The sequence below is a fragment of the Exophiala xenobiotica genome (genome assembly GCF_000835505.1).
Source record: "Exophiala xenobiotica strain CBS 118157 unplaced genomic scaffold supercont1.1, whole genome shotgun sequence".
NCBI lineage: Eukaryota > Fungi > Ascomycota > Eurotiomycetes > Chaetothyriales > Herpotrichiellaceae > Exophiala > Exophiala xenobiotica.
Window position 1 is genome coordinate 2,171,923 of NW_013562494.1, and position 14,638 is coordinate 2,186,560.

At 51.5% G+C, this 14,638-nt stretch overlaps 5 protein-coding genes across 6 annotated transcripts; 3 read left to right on the top strand and 2 right to left on the bottom strand.

Annotated features, from left to right (window-relative positions):
- Positions 1–207: 207 nt before the first annotated feature.
- Positions 208–4,003, bottom strand: PV05_00836. 2 transcript variants are annotated; one of them, XM_013465764.1, is made up of 3 exons: positions 3,739–4,003; positions 3,242–3,693; positions 208–3,187 (listed from the first exon to the last, which is right to left on the bottom strand). In XM_013465764.1, exons 1-3 carry the CDS (start codon positions 3,806–3,808, stop codon positions 452–454), a joined length of 3,258 nt encoding a protein of 1,085 aa, XP_013321218.1. In that variant the 5' UTR covers positions 3,809–4,003; the 3' UTR covers positions 208–451. The 2 variants fall into 2 exon arrangements, with proteins under 2 accessions (XP_013321218.1, XP_013321219.1); XM_013465765.1 differs by having other exon boundaries at positions 208–3,693.
- Positions 4,004–4,181: 178 nt separating this feature from the next.
- PV05_00837 (uncharacterized protein) lies at positions 4,182–6,960 on the top strand. Its single transcript, XM_013465766.1, has 2 exons — positions 4,182–4,366; positions 4,417–6,960. Exons 1-2 carry the CDS (start codon positions 4,199–4,201, stop codon positions 6,910–6,912), a joined length of 2,664 nt encoding a protein of 887 aa, XP_013321220.1. The 5' UTR covers positions 4,182–4,198; the 3' UTR covers positions 6,913–6,960.
- Positions 6,961–7,343: 383 nt separating this feature from the next.
- Positions 7,344–9,729, top strand: PV05_00838 (uncharacterized protein). The gene is made up of 3 exons (XM_013465767.1): positions 7,344–8,001; positions 8,051–8,212; positions 8,270–9,729. The coding sequence occupies exons 1-3, from the start codon at positions 7,734–7,736 to the stop codon at positions 9,445–9,447; spliced, it is 1,608 nt and encodes a 535-aa protein (XP_013321221.1). The 5' UTR covers positions 7,344–7,733; the 3' UTR covers positions 9,448–9,729.
- Positions 9,651–10,942, bottom strand: PV05_00839 (uncharacterized protein). Its single transcript, XM_013465768.1, has one exon. It carries the CDS (start codon positions 10,464–10,466, stop codon positions 9,951–9,953), a length of 516 nt encoding a protein of 171 aa, XP_013321222.1. The 5' UTR covers positions 10,467–10,942; the 3' UTR covers positions 9,651–9,950.
- A 490-nt stretch (positions 10,943–11,432) lies between these two features.
- On the top strand, positions 11,433–14,635 carry PV05_00840 (cell division control protein 48). Its single transcript, XM_013465769.1, has 5 exons — positions 11,433–11,756; positions 11,810–11,837; positions 11,897–11,952; positions 12,006–12,255; positions 12,307–14,635. Exons 1-5 carry the CDS (start codon positions 11,701–11,703, stop codon positions 14,383–14,385), a joined length of 2,469 nt encoding a protein of 822 aa, XP_013321223.1. The 5' UTR covers positions 11,433–11,700; the 3' UTR covers positions 14,386–14,635.
- The last annotated feature ends 3 nt before the right edge of the window (positions 14,636–14,638 follow it).

Below are 14,638 nucleotides of genomic sequence, written 5' to 3' on the forward strand. Positions count from 1 at the left end.
AATTCGTTTGGTGGCAAGGCGAGGTTGAGCAGTGAGGCTACTGTGGAAGAGGCCTCGTACTAACTTACCTTCTCTGCCTCACTGAAGGTACTTCGGTGGCAACCAGCGAGATGGACGCAAACGGAAAAGGAAAGGAAAGCAGGTAGCCTTGCACGATATGATTGGTTAGCAGCCACATAGAACTTTCATTGATCAAACTCTGACTCCCACAGACTGGGTGGCAGTGGCCACGCATTCAACGCGCATTGCACGGTTGCAACACAAACAAAGAGAAAAGGCAATTGGTCCATGATCATATTCGTAGATTTCTCGTGTGCACCCAGAAAGCGCCTCAATGTCACGTTAGTATGGCTCATCACGCAAATCGCCTTCATGGTCCAAGGGGTATGCATGTTTCAAGATCCATCTCAGGTTCGCAGACTCATGAGTAAGATAAGAAGTATTTTGCGCCTCAAGTCGTGCTGTCAATAGCCTCCACTTCACCGTCCGTGGCCATCGATGAAGACGGAGTATCTGGTGCAAAATAAGCCTCCTCTGGCTTCAACTGGGGCCACGCGTTCCCCGTTGCAAGAACAGCAGGGAAGTCAAGACCCTCGGGGAACCATTTATCCCGGCGGGTGCTGCCCTTGCTTCCACCTTCGAGAGCTGCTCGCGCCGCCCGTGTCTTCCGTTGTCGCTTGCCCTGTGGCCCTCCACCAAGCTCGTTCCGGATCTGTTCCAATCTTTGATCGTGCGCGACAATACATCGCACGTAGGGAGCCACGTCTGTGACTACAGACTGAGCAGCGTTGTCAAGAGAAGGAGCCTTGCGTCCAGGTACCATCGGCAACCCAATCCTGTTGTCCTCCATCAAAGTCTCAAAGGCATCCGTTATATCCAGTCTGGACATATGCCTGGTAATCAAATGCTCAACATGCAGCTGAACAAGATCATCCCTGGCACAATGCAGACTATCGTGAGCGGAGGTACCTTTGACCATACCAGCAACGACTGGGGTGATCTCGCAATCGAGCAGATCCATGGCGCTTCTTGCTTCGGACAAGAAAAGCGCCTTGTCAAGGGCCTGGAGGCAACTCTTCCCGGGATCTTCAGTGGAGAAATCGTCCTTGACCCAGTCCAGCGTAGAGACGTCTAAATCCTTCTGCGTGTAGTCGATAATCTCTCCCCAGTCACTGAACTGGACAGGCAGAAGGTCAAGACCGGTAATGAAGGTGTCTTGACTGACTATTCTGATTATAGAGCCCTCTAGACCTGACTGATGTTTCTCATCGTGTGGCAACATCCAATCAAGTCCACCTTGGTGCGATCCCAGAGTCATCTGGCACCAAAGATTGAGCTCAGTTATGGATGCACGGAGGTCTTGGCCTTTACTCGCATAGAGATTCTGGATCGATTGTCTGCCGAGGAGGTGGCCTTCAGCTGCGGCTATGCATTGTAGATGGTCCACAGCAAGAACAGGGTCAGATCGGTCAAAGGCCAGGACAGAGAAAAGGTCGAGCTCGTCAAGCGGAATAGATAGAAGGTCATTACATGTCATGATGACCGGTCGTTTGGAGTTGCTGATCAGAGATTGGACTCCAGTCCAGAAGCCTTTGTCCTCGTCAAAAAGTATATCAACTTCTTCGAAGAGGATAAGAGACTGTTTCTGTGGCCTGGCCTTGCTCTCTTTGTTACTGCTCCCCGTAGGATTTTTCTTTTCTCCTGTACCCACAGCCATGAAACTTGCTATTGAATGTTGGCTTGCCGGTAAGGACTCGGACATCGGTTGAGTGGCAACGGCGTCATCCAAAGGAGTACCCGGTCTTCCGCTTTGAATATGTGCCTGCTGGACAAGGTGATTCTGCGTCATGTCACCAACCTTCTCCTGGATATCCCTGGCGCTTCGCCTCATGCCGGGGTGAATCTCGAAAACTTCAAAGCCAAGCTGCTGTGCAACTGCGTAGACAGATGCGGTCTTTCCACAGCCGGAAGGACCGACAATCAATATTGCATTTTTTCCAGAAGAGTTGGAGCTGAGGGTCTCGTCGTCAGAGTCTGCAATGAAATCATCCATCTCATCTGACTTCCTCTTTCGTCCTTTCTTCACCGCACTGTGCTTCGGATTCGTCTGCAATTTTCCTGTTTGGACCTGATGGATCCGCAAATTGCTGAGCCAGTCGTATAGTACTTGACTTTGTCCCTGAAGGACTTCTTGCCAACATGTAGGACCATATTCTTGAGTCCACATGTGCGGGCCAGCTGCCATGCCTTTGTCGAAGGGACTAGGTGTGGATTCGATCCTTCTTATGAGCGGATATCTCAGTGCATTGAGTCGGGCAGCACTGCCGTATGCTGCTGTAGCTTCACAGTTAATGGTGCCCGCCAGTTCCTTGCCACTCATGATTCTGCGTGTCGGCACATGAAGCAGAGCTGCCGGATCTGTATCATGTTTCAGACACTCAGCAAAAGCTTGCAGAACGTCCTCGTCCGCTCCGATGGTAGAGTTGCGTTGTTTCGACTTTAGAGAAGCTATGATGGGTGGCAGGACTGGCAAAGACCTAATAACATCATTGTCCGGCTGTACATTCTGGATGGAAGCTGGAGGCCAGATCGAGGGTGGGCTGAGACTTTTGTCTTGGAAAGGTTTTTGGGACTTAAATACGATATCCTTCCACGGTTTGGGTGCTTTTGGACTCGTAGCCTCGTCTTCAGAGGCTGGCGCAACGGAAGACGTTTCGCTCTTGATTGAAGACTGCTTCTCGGCCTTTACGGCCAATTTCCCCAGGAAGAACGGATGGGTTGTCTTGTTTCCGATAGTCGCGCCTCGACCTTTCTCTCCTGGTAGTATTGATGCTAACGACTCATTCTTCTTGCTTGAAAGTATAGCCTCGATTTTCTGCCCGCATTCTTTTGTCGGATGGGGAAGAGTAATTCGAAGCGAGGAAACAAATTTCCCATTCTTCATTCCGATCTTTTTAGATTGGCGGCCAGGCTTCTTGACCTCGTGGCTCGGATCGTTGGCGTCATTGTTGTTCGTCCTCGGAGATCTTCTAGGTGACCGGTTCGGCGAGTTAGTGAGTTTGCCCTTACCGTTAAGCACAATTATCCTTCTCTTTGGGGTAGATGTGGACATCTCCTGTAGTGGGGAGGCTTCGGTTGGCGGACCAAGGACTGAATGTTCCGGTGCCCCAATGTGTATAGGTTGAGTCTGTGTTGTAGGTGTCAGATGAGTAGGAGTCTGAATGCTTCCAGACCTTTTTACCGGTTTGTTTATATGTGGCTGAGCGGGGGCTGGGTTCAGATTGAAGGGTTGCGAATTCAGTTCGTTCGACTGAGGATCTTTCGGCACCACAGTTTCTGGAATCTCCCTCGCTGCTGCCTCAAGTTGATCGTGCCATGTCTGTTGGATTGTGTTCGTGCCATCCTGAGCCCCAATATACAATTCTTTGGATTGAGAGGATATTCTGCGCCTTTTGATTCGTCTGTGCCCGTGCTCCAGGTCATCGCCCTCTACGATACTCCAAGATCCGTCTCCAGAAGCCTCATCATGAGAGTCTGAGAGCGTGATATGTGAAGTCGGGGCCCAACGATTCGGTTCGGGATGTGATACCCTCTCGTTTGTAGGACCATTCTCCTCCTCGGTTGTTCCATCAAATCCCAAATGACCCTTCGGTGAGGGATCGCGGCTGGGAAAGTCATGATTTGGGGCCGCCGCTGCAGTCCATCAGCGTCCGTAAGGATGGGCGAGGTGTGAAATACCTTTCCTAAAGAATGGATGCATCTGGGCAAGTTGTCTTGACCCATTGCTGCAGTCCAGCAACGCAGCCATTCATTACCTGGTCACGTTTTTGGAACGTCATTCGCCGAATGTGTCTACTTGCCAATAAAGCAAGAGAGAATGTGTACTCTAAGCAAAGGTAGATCAACAAATCCAAAGGTGGAAGACGAAGAATTCCAGATGTCGACGTAAAGCCCGCGGCGGACGCAGGGCCATGCGCGTGTAAAATGCAGAAGTAACCGGGGGATTCAGCGCGTCAGTGACGCGATTGTTAGCGCTGTAGATAGTGTCATGTTTTTATGGCGGGAGATCGACCGCTAATATTCTAGGCTGGGAATCTTTCGCTGTGGCAGAATCTCCGCAGTCGGCTACGAATTTTTGGGGCCCAAAGAATGCACCCTGCTCAACTTTCTTCACCCAGCGACACAGAATGTCAACGACATGACAATGGAGATATATGCTCCTCAGCCTCTGGTGAGGCTGCCGCGGACCACTAAGGTGGGTGCTACCACTCATTTTGGAAGTGTTTTTACGGTGCGCGATGGAGTGAAGAGAAGAAGGAAAGAGATTTGTGCGGCGACAGATGGAGACTCTCTAAGCATTTACGAGGTACGCAGGAGCATATTCTGCTTGGATTGCAGTGCTGATACAGGCTACAGGCGCAAAATGGGAACATCTTGACCTCTTTCCCTGTGCCTCCAAACTCTTCGTTCTCTGGTCCACCATGCTCGATTCGCGTTACCGCAGACGGACAGCTACTTCGAAGATCCTACTGTGCAATAAAGTTGCAGTCTCTCCACATCCAGCTTGTTGAAAGCCATGAGAAAGACCAACAACATATCAAATCGGTCAAGAGTCCCGAACTCCACGACCAGCAGAGCCCGTTGCTGCTCATTGACGTACTCCCTCATGCCGCAGACCAAGTCTTAGTCATACAGCAAAATGGAAACTTGACCACATTTTCCACGGACTTGGGCAGAAAATTATCCGACCTTTCATTGCGTGATAGTGGACAGCTTAACATTCAGGTCCTGGCCGTGCAACATCTCACCCCAGCAGAGGCACGGAAATCTGTGTTGAACCAAAGATCTGACATACTAAACGAAGCCAAGGCGCACACGTCTTACCTGGCTCTTGCATACACTAAGGTCGTGACGGGCGATGACGGTCGAAAACTTTTCTACGGTATTTGGTCGATTGAGACTGCTGAATATAAAGCTCGGCCGGAACGAAAGTCGATTTTCCCCTTGTTGGAACATGAGCTCGGTCCGGAAGGCAGTGCGAATGACAGACATTGCAATCTTGGACACCTGGCTTCGCATCTCTATCTCAAATCAGGGCCGACTTTCTCGACATATAATCTTTCAGGTCTAGTACCAACACTGGCCTCTACCTTGCACACTGGTATCAATGGTGGCTATGAAATCATGGCCATCTCTCCTGCCTTCGCCATCTGCTCTTTTCAGGATAGTTTGCGACTTTATGACCTCCGTTATCAGTCGTTACGGCTACAAATTGACGCGGAGCGAACGACATTAAAACGAAAACGAAGCAGGATGGCCGCAGAGGGTCAGATCGGTCCTGTGGAGTTTGTGACCTACTTATCCCATTCAGCACGTATTATTGGGAGGCGTCGCCACTATTTGGTTGCCATCGACATATCAACGGCTGCCAATTCCAAAAGGGAGTTACAAGCTGGAAGCAAGCTCATCCAGAACATTGGACTTGGCGTCGGCCTTCACGATGAAGGGCGTCGGTTGGGTGGTATTGTCCCGAAATTGGCCATCAGCGCTTCTGCAGGAAGTGCGGCAATGAACAAGGACTGGCTGCCTGTACGGAGACGACTTGATGAATTGGCCCAAGCTGGCGATGTGGCCGGATTCGAGGAGGTCTTTGTGAATGACATTCGGTCAAGTTCGATGCAATCGTCCCTCCCTCAAAATATGGTCGACGATCTACCTTCGAACCGCTTTCTCATTCCGGACGTTAAAATCAACTACCTACTATGCAAAATCTTCCAGATAGTTTTGAGCCCCGACTCCTCAGGGACAGATCATCCTGCCGACATGGGAGTCAAGGTCCAGGTACCAACGTTCAGATTGATTGCATGGCTCTCAAGGCTAGGCTTAGTCTCTTACAAAGCAGTAAAACGAGCGATGTCAGCCACCAACCCTGGCTCGAAGGATGTGCTCTCAGCCAGCTCAATTGTTCGCTCGCTTGTTGACGTCGACTCCAGTCTGAGTCTCCTCACAGAATGTCTCGAGACTGGCTTCAGCCCATACGTCGAAGAGCAAGCTGGTGCGGTGCAGGTGCTGTTGCAACAAGCACTCGCATTGGTAGCGGATGCGGCACAAGCACCAGCGTTGGATGAAACGGAGCCTGAAGAGAGCGGGAAACAGGAAATGCAGATACAAGCATTGGCCACGTCGACGTCTGATCCAACGTGGCTGCCATCTCGATTGCAGCGAGCACTGATCATGTCGTTAGACAGGTTTGGAGCCGCTTCGGCGCCCACCATATCTACGACTCTGAGAGGTCTTTTCAGTCAGCGAGAAGTATTGGCCCTAATCCAGTTTCTACGGCAGCAGCTCTTCCAAGGCGGTCATACTCGGTCCTTCCAGAGCGTTCATTCGGATACCGACAGTGCTAGCCTACCAGCGATGAAGCTCGATGCCATTGTCAAGGTCCTGTCCAGCTGCATCGACGCCATCGGCCCTCTCGGTTTTATTGGTGCTCTCGAAAACGAGGACTTCGTCGGCAACATCATTCCAGACCTCGTGACAGAGATTACTCACGCAACACAGAGCCTAGAAGATGCTGCTGAGTTACAGGGTACTCTCCGGGAGACACTCCGGTATGAAGAATCCATAAGAAAGCACAAGAGTGCAGGAGGTCGCCTTCCAGTCGGAGGTCCTACTGCCGGTGTGAATCAGTGTCCTGGAACGATAGTGACATTGTACTCGGAGGATACTAAGGGAGACGACAAATTCCAAGTTCGCGATGGACTTCCCCTTTCTCTACGTGCGGAAAATGTGGTTAATCCTCTCAAAGCGAGAAAGGGCGGTGGGCCGGTGTCGAAGCGAAGTGTTCGACACATGAACATGATGGAAAGCATGAGTAAGGGGCAGTATTCATTTGAACGATTGGTTTTGTAGCTAGCGGGCTGGAAATATCGAATGCACTTGGGACAATATCCTCTTTCTCTCTTCTTTGGCTCTAGGCCGACAGCTTATTCTGTTCATCATTTCCGTCTAGATACCAAGCTGACAAGGGTCAAGGAGAAGCGAGATGGTCACAGTCAACTAGCAGTAAAAACGGGCTTTTCAAACGGAGCCTTCTTTCCATCGACCATCGCCCTATACCTAGCCTCTGAGGTTTTTGTCGTCTTCACTGGGACAGTGCGAGTATGTGCAACATGCAGGATGTCTCTTCTCTCGTTGCCATAGAGGTTGACAAAGAGGAAAATGGCGCCCCCTGGTCAGATCAAGCCAATTATAAGCACAGTAAGACTTGCGATAGACTAGCCTCGTCGGAGGCCGCTAGACTCGCAAATGTAGATCCTCGCTTCACTCTGCAACTCCACCTACTCAAGTCTTGACCAGAAAGAGCCTTGAATCTGTTTGAACGTTTGAGAGTGACCGAAAAGTACCGCAGTGTCCTACCGACATACTTTGAACGCAGCCAACCTCCGAGATCGTGGACGAACGCACCCCTCCTGTCTCGCATCTGCCGATTAGCCCAAAAGGCATAGCGCCAGACAAGTCGAATTGAAGCCTCCACCTCCGCATTGGACGAACCGAATACCAACTGATTTCTGTCCGCGAAGAGTGCCTCGGAACCATTTGATGGGCTGGGTTTGTGAACCTTGCGCCTGCGAATGATCCGCTATTGACGGGCCCCCTCCCTACGGCTGAAGAGCGAGGATCAACGGATCAACCCCAAGCGCCGCATGCCAGTGCACTAGAGAGGACACAACATGGCTTTTCCCAGCGGAACACCATATCACGCAGACTCTGATGCCGACGACGAATACGAGAGAAGCGTCATGACTTCACCAACACAGTTACATACGGACTCCGAGACCTCCTCCGAACCTGCTTCCAACGAACACACCCCGACCACATTTGACGCCACTGGGGATGATTCCAGTTTACCAAGGACAATAATAACAGAATGGACGCCGGAAGAGTGTGCACAATTTGTGGCGAGCCTGAATTTACGGCAGTATGGTCAGGCTCTAATAGGTGAGAGCAAATGCTCACGAGGGGCACGTAAAACTGACTGGACGATTAGACCATACCATCTCAGGCGAAGCGCTTGTAGCCCTCAAGCATGAAGAGCTCAAAGAAATGGGTATAACCAGCGTGGGACATCGGCTGACCATACTGAAAAACGTCTACGATTTAAAAGTCCAACAGGACATTCCCGTTGAACCAGACGATTACGTTCCGCCAAGTACGTCCGCTGCCCTTCAGACTGATTCCATGTATCTGACTGACCTGGTTGTGAAAGCCGCCGAGCAGAATCCTCAACACGCGATGGCCACGAAAGAAGAAATCACACGTCTAGCCCGATCAATTATCCGCCTCCGTGACGAGCGAATAGCCCAAACCGAAGCTCAGTTGACCAGGTTGGCGGACGACTACCGCAAACTGCGCCAGGAACTCTTGCCCGTCTTCAAAATGGCCAAAGAACGCTCCGAACCTCTCCCTTACGCCCCTTATCAACCTTCCTCCTTAAGCCCCGAGATGTACCAGCAGGACAGTGTGCCCTCTCCCTTGCCTCCGGTCGTCACGCCGCAGCAGCTTCCCGAAAAGACAAGTCTTACTAGGACGTTCTCAAAAAAGTTGGGACTCAGCTCAACACCCAAGAACAATTCACCCACACATATCCCGAGCACCATCCACGAGGGTAGAACACACCCCGAAAATATGTCGCTCGATCCTAGCGCAGCTGCGAGCCTGGCGAGCAATTCACTGACGACGCAGATGTCGGGTGGGATCTTGCCGCATCCGAGTCCCGGGATCCCGAGCCCGACAAGCCCGATGCCATACCAGCACCAACCGCTCGCGCCGCGGTCGTACCAGCGCGACGGAGGAAGCTTACCGAAGTATGATGGCGCAGAGGACGGCGCGAGTAAAGAACGGGAGCCGCCAACTTCGGCGAAAAGTGTCGGCGCGAAGATCAACCCGACGAACTCGATGCTGAGCAATGCAAGCACGTTCATCCCTCCAAGAGAGCTGTCGGCGAGTGTACCGCCGCAGTTACCGAGTAGCGCGGCGGGCGGGCACACGCCGGGCACTGGTAGTGGTGGCAGTGGCGGAGAGGCGCCGAGCGTGGAGATATTCAAATCCTTCCGCGTGGGACTGGAGGATCCGTGTTATAAGGTCCTCCCCGCGGCGCTGCGGAAATATAATATCCAGGCAGACTGGCGGCAGTATGCGCTGTATATCGTGTACGGCGACCAGGAACGGTGCGTGGGTCTCGAGGAGAAGCCGCTTGCCTTGTTCAAGGATCTGGACAAGGAGGGGAAGAAGCCTATGTTCATGCTGCGGAAGTTGGCGAATCCGGTCGTCGACATGGGCAGTGCGGTTGGAGGGCTGAAACCATTAGGAGGAGGTGCGAGTATTTCGGGAGCGGCAAGTGTGAGGAGCGCGATGCCGCAGAATCTGCCGGGTGGTGTTCTGTAGCATACACCTGCAAGGTTCGTGTGCATGTAAGATTATTTGTGTTTTGCACAAATTTTGGATTATGTTGGACTTTGAAAGGTCTCAATATGTACGGTCCAGCTTGAGCGAGGGTGATTCCTTTTTGGTTAGGCAATTAGCGAGAACAGCACAGCACAGCACGCGTGGGTCATGGTCGCGCATTTGCATCCGAAAGATTTCAGAAGTCCAGGTGTCTGGCATGGTGTCGTATTCGGGCAGCAATAATAAACCCAAAGTGGATGTATCTGAACCTGTGAAGAGGGCAAAGCCTGCTCTTCGACCGAAAGTCATTTTTCGAATTATCCTTGGATCACTCCAACTTGCTCACATATGCCCAACCACCCAACGTTACTCGCTATACCAATCAATCCATTCACGCCCGTATCATGTATGCCGATATCCTGCCGATGCGCTCCAAGTATTCAATCCAGCTTCCATCCTGGAAGGTATTTCCCCGTCCATAAGCAATAAACTGTGTCCGTAGTTCAATCGCTATCATCCTCTACCGGCTCGACGACATCCTTGATCTTCTCTTTGAGAAAGTTGACGCCAATCTCGACCGTGACCTCGGGGATGCGAACATCAGGAAGGCCGTCGGGTCCGCCAGACCATTCTTTGCTTAGAGCAATGGCATTGTTGCCCGTCATTCCTGCTCCATTCGTGGCATTGGATGTGCCGTTCGTCGTGTTTGTGCCGGCTCCGGATTTGGCAGCCGAGGTGTGGGCTTTGGGTATCTTCGCCCGCCGTAATACTTCTGTCATTAATTCGGGAAACGTGTCGCATTTGCCGTTGCGTAGGAGCTCGAGGGACAGTGCTCGGACTCTGTCTGACCACCCTGTACGTGCGAGGGAGTCGGCGAGGACGGAGGAGAGGTCGGATATCTGGCCTGTCGAGCGGAGGTGCGCGATCAAGGCTTGGGAGGTGGCCGGGGGAAGGTTGGCGCTGGTGGATGTTAGGCTTGTGGGGGTTGGAATTGAGATTTGTGGTTGTGAGGACGACATGGCGCTGGCGAGAGGTGGTTTCGTCGGTTGACGAGGTCGTAAGTGGGTTGAGCTGTTTACTCAGTTCAAGAAAAACCCCTGGCGTGGGTAACAGGGTACGCGGTTAATTGGTGTTTGAGACTTGAGACTGGAAACATATGTGTCAATTCCTCCGGATAGATGGTGTGCACGGTCTGCGCAGAAAAAGCGTGGGTGTAGCAGTGGCCGTCCAGCAGCACTGAAAGTCCTGGAGTTAACGGTGGCGGGTAACAAAGCCAAAGATGTCGTCCAGGAGGAAAAGATTGTTGAATGAGAGCGTGATAGGTCTGTTGATTTCTATCGTGGTTCAAGTTTCAGGTCAACAAGTCAGGTACAAAAAGATTTCTCCGCACGAGGGCGGAAGGATGAAAGCTGTGATAGGCGGAGCGGAAACCCGTGATGTGGTTTCGCTGGGCAAGGTACAGCGGATATCAGCGTATTCTGGGCGGCTGAAAGAGTTGAAGAGATGTGAGAGAGGAATCAGACTGAATTGCGACCCTAGTTATAGCTATCTACTCGTGTACTGAGGCAAGCCTAGGTCACGACAGGCTGTGGAAGGAGATTCAGGTTGTGCGTTCCAATATCGCCCGGAGTAGTGAGAACATAGATCCGTGATATTATTCATCATCGTCTTATCATCAAGGGCATAGGGATAACTTTGCTATTGCTGCTTTGTTGGGGAACAACGATCAGATTGCGACACAATCATTGCTATTTGTCAGACAGAAGATAGTTGAAAACAAAAGTGGCCATTGTGTCGTAGCACAGAATAGTATTCAGCCTTGCCATACCTCAGCTACCCAAGGTAAGGTAGGGCATAGGACTGTGAATGTATTGTCTATTGTGGCGAGGCGACGAATGGCGGGTATGAGAAGTTTCCATCTGGTTCTCAACTCAGGCGGCAATCTGGCGACGTGTTGACTGGTCACTTGTCATTTCATCCACCCGCCAAGCCTGATCCATCTCTCAACTTCCCCTGCGGATACATCACCTACATCACTGCTTCGACTCTTCCGCAGCTCCTTCAACTCTTGAACCAGCACATCAACCTTTGCCATCACCACCTCTGCTTAGGATTCTTCAACCGTCGAAGTTCCTAGATATCCCTCTTTATTTCGGTTTATCCTCCCTTTCAAGGCTCAGCGCTCCTTGATCTCCCTCCACATCACCGCAGCCGGTTTCCGATCTTCCCACACCTATCTTCACATCTATCAAGATGTCTGAGCAACCTGATCATACTCACCACAAGCCTCACCACAAGGTCAACTTGAAGTAGGTGCAATATTCCATGTTTCTCAGGATGTGCACGCTAACTCAATCTCTAGTGATGCCTCTGGCGCAGAGAAGAGAGAAGTGAGACACCACCATCCGCAACATCTGTGGCGAACATCCAAGACTAACGCATCTCACAGGAGCTCGATACCTCAACCGCCATCCTCAAGAAAAAGAAGAAGCCAAATTCGTTGATGTAAGCTACAAGAATGCGTAGATCGGGAAATTGAGGCTGACAAATGATCGCAGTGTCACGGACGCCACCAACGATGACAACTCCATCATAGCTTTATCTAACAACACTATGGAGACGCTGCAGCTCTTCAGAGGCGATACAGTGCTTGTCAAGGGAAAGAAGCGGAAAGATACTGTTCTCATCGTCCTTGCCGATGATGACCTCGATGATGGGAGTGCCCGTATCAATCGGGTTGTTCGTCACAACTTAAGAGTCAAGCATGGAGACATCATCACAGTGCATCCTTGTCCCGACATCAAATACGTGAGTACCACACTTGGCGAACCGTTTACATCTCTGCTCACTATATTCTAGGCGAAACGAATTGCTGTCCTTCCTATCGCCGATACCGTCGAAGGTCTAACCGGGTCTCTCTTCGATGTCTTCCTTGCTCCCTACTTCCGCGAAGCCTACCGACCCGTCCGACAAGGAGATCTTTTCACTGTTCGAGCAAGTATGAGACAAGTGGAATTCAAGGTCGTCGAGGTGGATCCGCCTGAGTATGGTATCGTTGCACAAGACACCGTCATTCACTGCGAAGGCGAGCCCATTCAGCGAGAAGATGAGGAAGGAAACTTAAACGAGGTCGGCTACGATGACATTGGTGGCTGCAGAAAACAAATGGCACAAATCCGAGAGTTGGTGGAGTTGCCTCTCCGACATCCTCAGCTATTCAAGTCTATCGGCATCAAGCCACCTCGAGGTATCCTGATGTTCGGCCCTCCCGGAACCGGTAAGACTTTGATGGCCCGAGCTGTGGCGAACGAGACCGGTGCATTCTTTTTCCTTATCAACGGACCCGAAATCATGTCTAAGATGGCCGGTGAATCCGAGTCCAACCTGAGAAAGGCTTTCGAAGAGGCTGAGAAGAACTCGCCTGCCATCATCTTTATCGACGAAATCGACTCAATCGCTCCTAAGAGAGAGAAGACCAATGGCGAAGTTGAGAGACGTGTGGTTTCTCAGCTACTTACTCTCATGGACGGCATGAAGGCTCGTTCCAATGTTGTTGTCATGGCCGCCACCAACCGACCGAACTCGATCGATCCTGCTCTTCGACGATTCGGCCGTTTCGACCGTGAAGTCGATATTGGTATTCCCGATCCTACCGGTCGTCTGGAAATCCTTCAGATCCACACGAAGAACATGAAACTCGCCGATGATGTTGATCTCGAGTCGATTGCCGCCGAGACTCATGGTTACGTCGGTTCTGATATTGCGTCCCTCTGCTCAGAAGCTGCCATGCAGCAAATTCGTGAGAAGATGGACCTTATCGACCTTGATGAGGACACCATCGACGCCGAGGTCTTGGATTCTTTGGGTGTCACCATGGAAAACTTCCGTTTCGCTCTTGGTGTTTCCAACCCATCTGCTCTCCGCGAGGTCGCTGTTGTCGAAGTTCCCAATGTTCGCTGGGACGACATTGGTGGTCTCGAGAACGTCAAGCGCGAACTCATCGAATCCGTCCAATATCCTGTCGACCATCCAGAGAAATTCCTCAAATTTGGCCTTTCCCCGTCTCGCGGTGTTCTGTTCTATGGCCCACCAGGTACGGGTAAGACCATGCTTGCCAAAGCTGTCGCCAACGAGTGTGCCGCAAACTTCATCTCCGTCAAGGGTCCAGAACTCTTGAGTATGTGGTTTGGTGAATCCGAGAGCAATATTCGAGACATCTTCGACAAGGCACGAGCCGCTGCACCTTGTGTCGTCTTCCTTGACGAACTTGACTCGATCGCCAAGTCTCGTGGTGGTTCAGTCGGTGATGCTGGTGGTGCTTCTGACCGTGTTGTCAACCAGCTGCTTACCGAGATGGACGGTATGACTTCAAAGAAGAACGTTTTCGTCATTGGTGCTACCAACAGACCTGAGCAGCTCGACAATGCTCTTTGCCGACCTGGCCGTCTCGATACTTTGGTCTATGTCCCCCTGCCAGACGAGGCTTCTCGTGCCGGTATTCTGAAAGCGCAACTCCGCAAGACTCCGGTTGCTCCAGATGTCGACATCAACTACATTGCCAGCAAGACTCACGGCTTCTCAGGTGCCGATTTGGGCTTCGTCACTCAACGTGCCGTCAAGCTTGCCATCAAGCAGTCAATCGCCGCCGACATTGAGCGCCAGAAAGAACGTGAAGCCGCTGGTGAAGATACTACCATGGACGAGGATGTCGAGGATCCGGTCCCGGAGCTCACCAAAGCTCACTTCGAAGAGGCCATGCAAGCTGCTCGACGATCTGTCAGCGATGTGGAGATCCGACGATACGAAGCCTTTGCTCAAGCTATGAAGCAGAGTGGCGGCAGTGCTTTCTTCAAGTTCCCATCTGCAGGAGAGAGCGCCGATGCTGCGAATGGCAATGGGTTTGGTGAGGCTGGCAATGACGATAGCTTGTACGATTAAGCGACGGAATAAGACTACGGTAATGGCTACTGGTGAACAAGATCGCACTCATCTGCATGATCGTGGAGTGTGGAAGATGATCCGGCGTTGAGAATCACATAGGATCTTGCAGGCCAAGTGCGGAAAGAAGTACACTATCACACTATTATGGAGGCAAGGCCTGATGCATTTCCTGCAAGTGGGCCGGCAAAGTTGTATTCTATCTAGAGAATGAAGTGCAAGCAAAATAGATTGGTTGTGAACATTGCGATCC

Coding starts and splice junctions, on each gene's coding strand:
- PV05_00836 (XM_013465765.1), bottom strand. CDS start 3,808: ATGGCTGCGTTGCTGGACTGCAGCAATGGGTCAAGACAACTTGCCCAG. Junction 3,694..3,738: donor GCATCCATTCTTTAGGAAAG/GTATTTCACACC, acceptor GATGGACTGCAG/CGGCGGCCCCAAATCATGAC.
- PV05_00837 (XM_013465766.1), top strand. CDS start 4,199: ATGACAATGGAGATATATGCTCCTCAGCCTCTGGTGAGGCTGCCGCGG. Junction 4,367..4,416: donor ACTCTCTAAGCATTTACGAG/GTACGCAGGAGC, acceptor TACAGGCTACAG/GCGCAAAATGGGAACATCTT.
- PV05_00838 (XM_013465767.1), top strand. CDS start 7,734: ATGGCTTTTCCCAGCGGAACACCATATCACGCAGACTCTGATGCCGAC. Junction 8,002..8,050: donor GTATGGTCAGGCTCTAATAG/GTGAGAGCAAAT, acceptor CTGGACGATTAG/ACCATACCATCTCAGGCGAA. Junction 8,213..8,269: donor AGACGATTACGTTCCGCCAA/GTACGTCCGCTG, acceptor TGGTTGTGAAAG/CCGCCGAGCAGAATCCTCAA.
- PV05_00839 (XM_013465768.1), bottom strand. CDS start 10,466: ATGTCGTCCTCACAACCACAAATCTCAATTCCAACCCCCACAAGCCTA.
- PV05_00840 (XM_013465769.1), top strand. CDS start 11,701: ATGTCTGAGCAACCTGATCATACTCACCACAAGCCTCACCACAAGGTC. Junction 11,838..11,896: donor CTGGCGCAGAGAAGAGAGAA/GTGAGACACCAC, acceptor CGCATCTCACAG/GAGCTCGATACCTCAACCGC. Junction 11,953..12,005: donor AAGAAGCCAAATTCGTTGAT/GTAAGCTACAAG, acceptor AAATGATCGCAG/TGTCACGGACGCCACCAACG.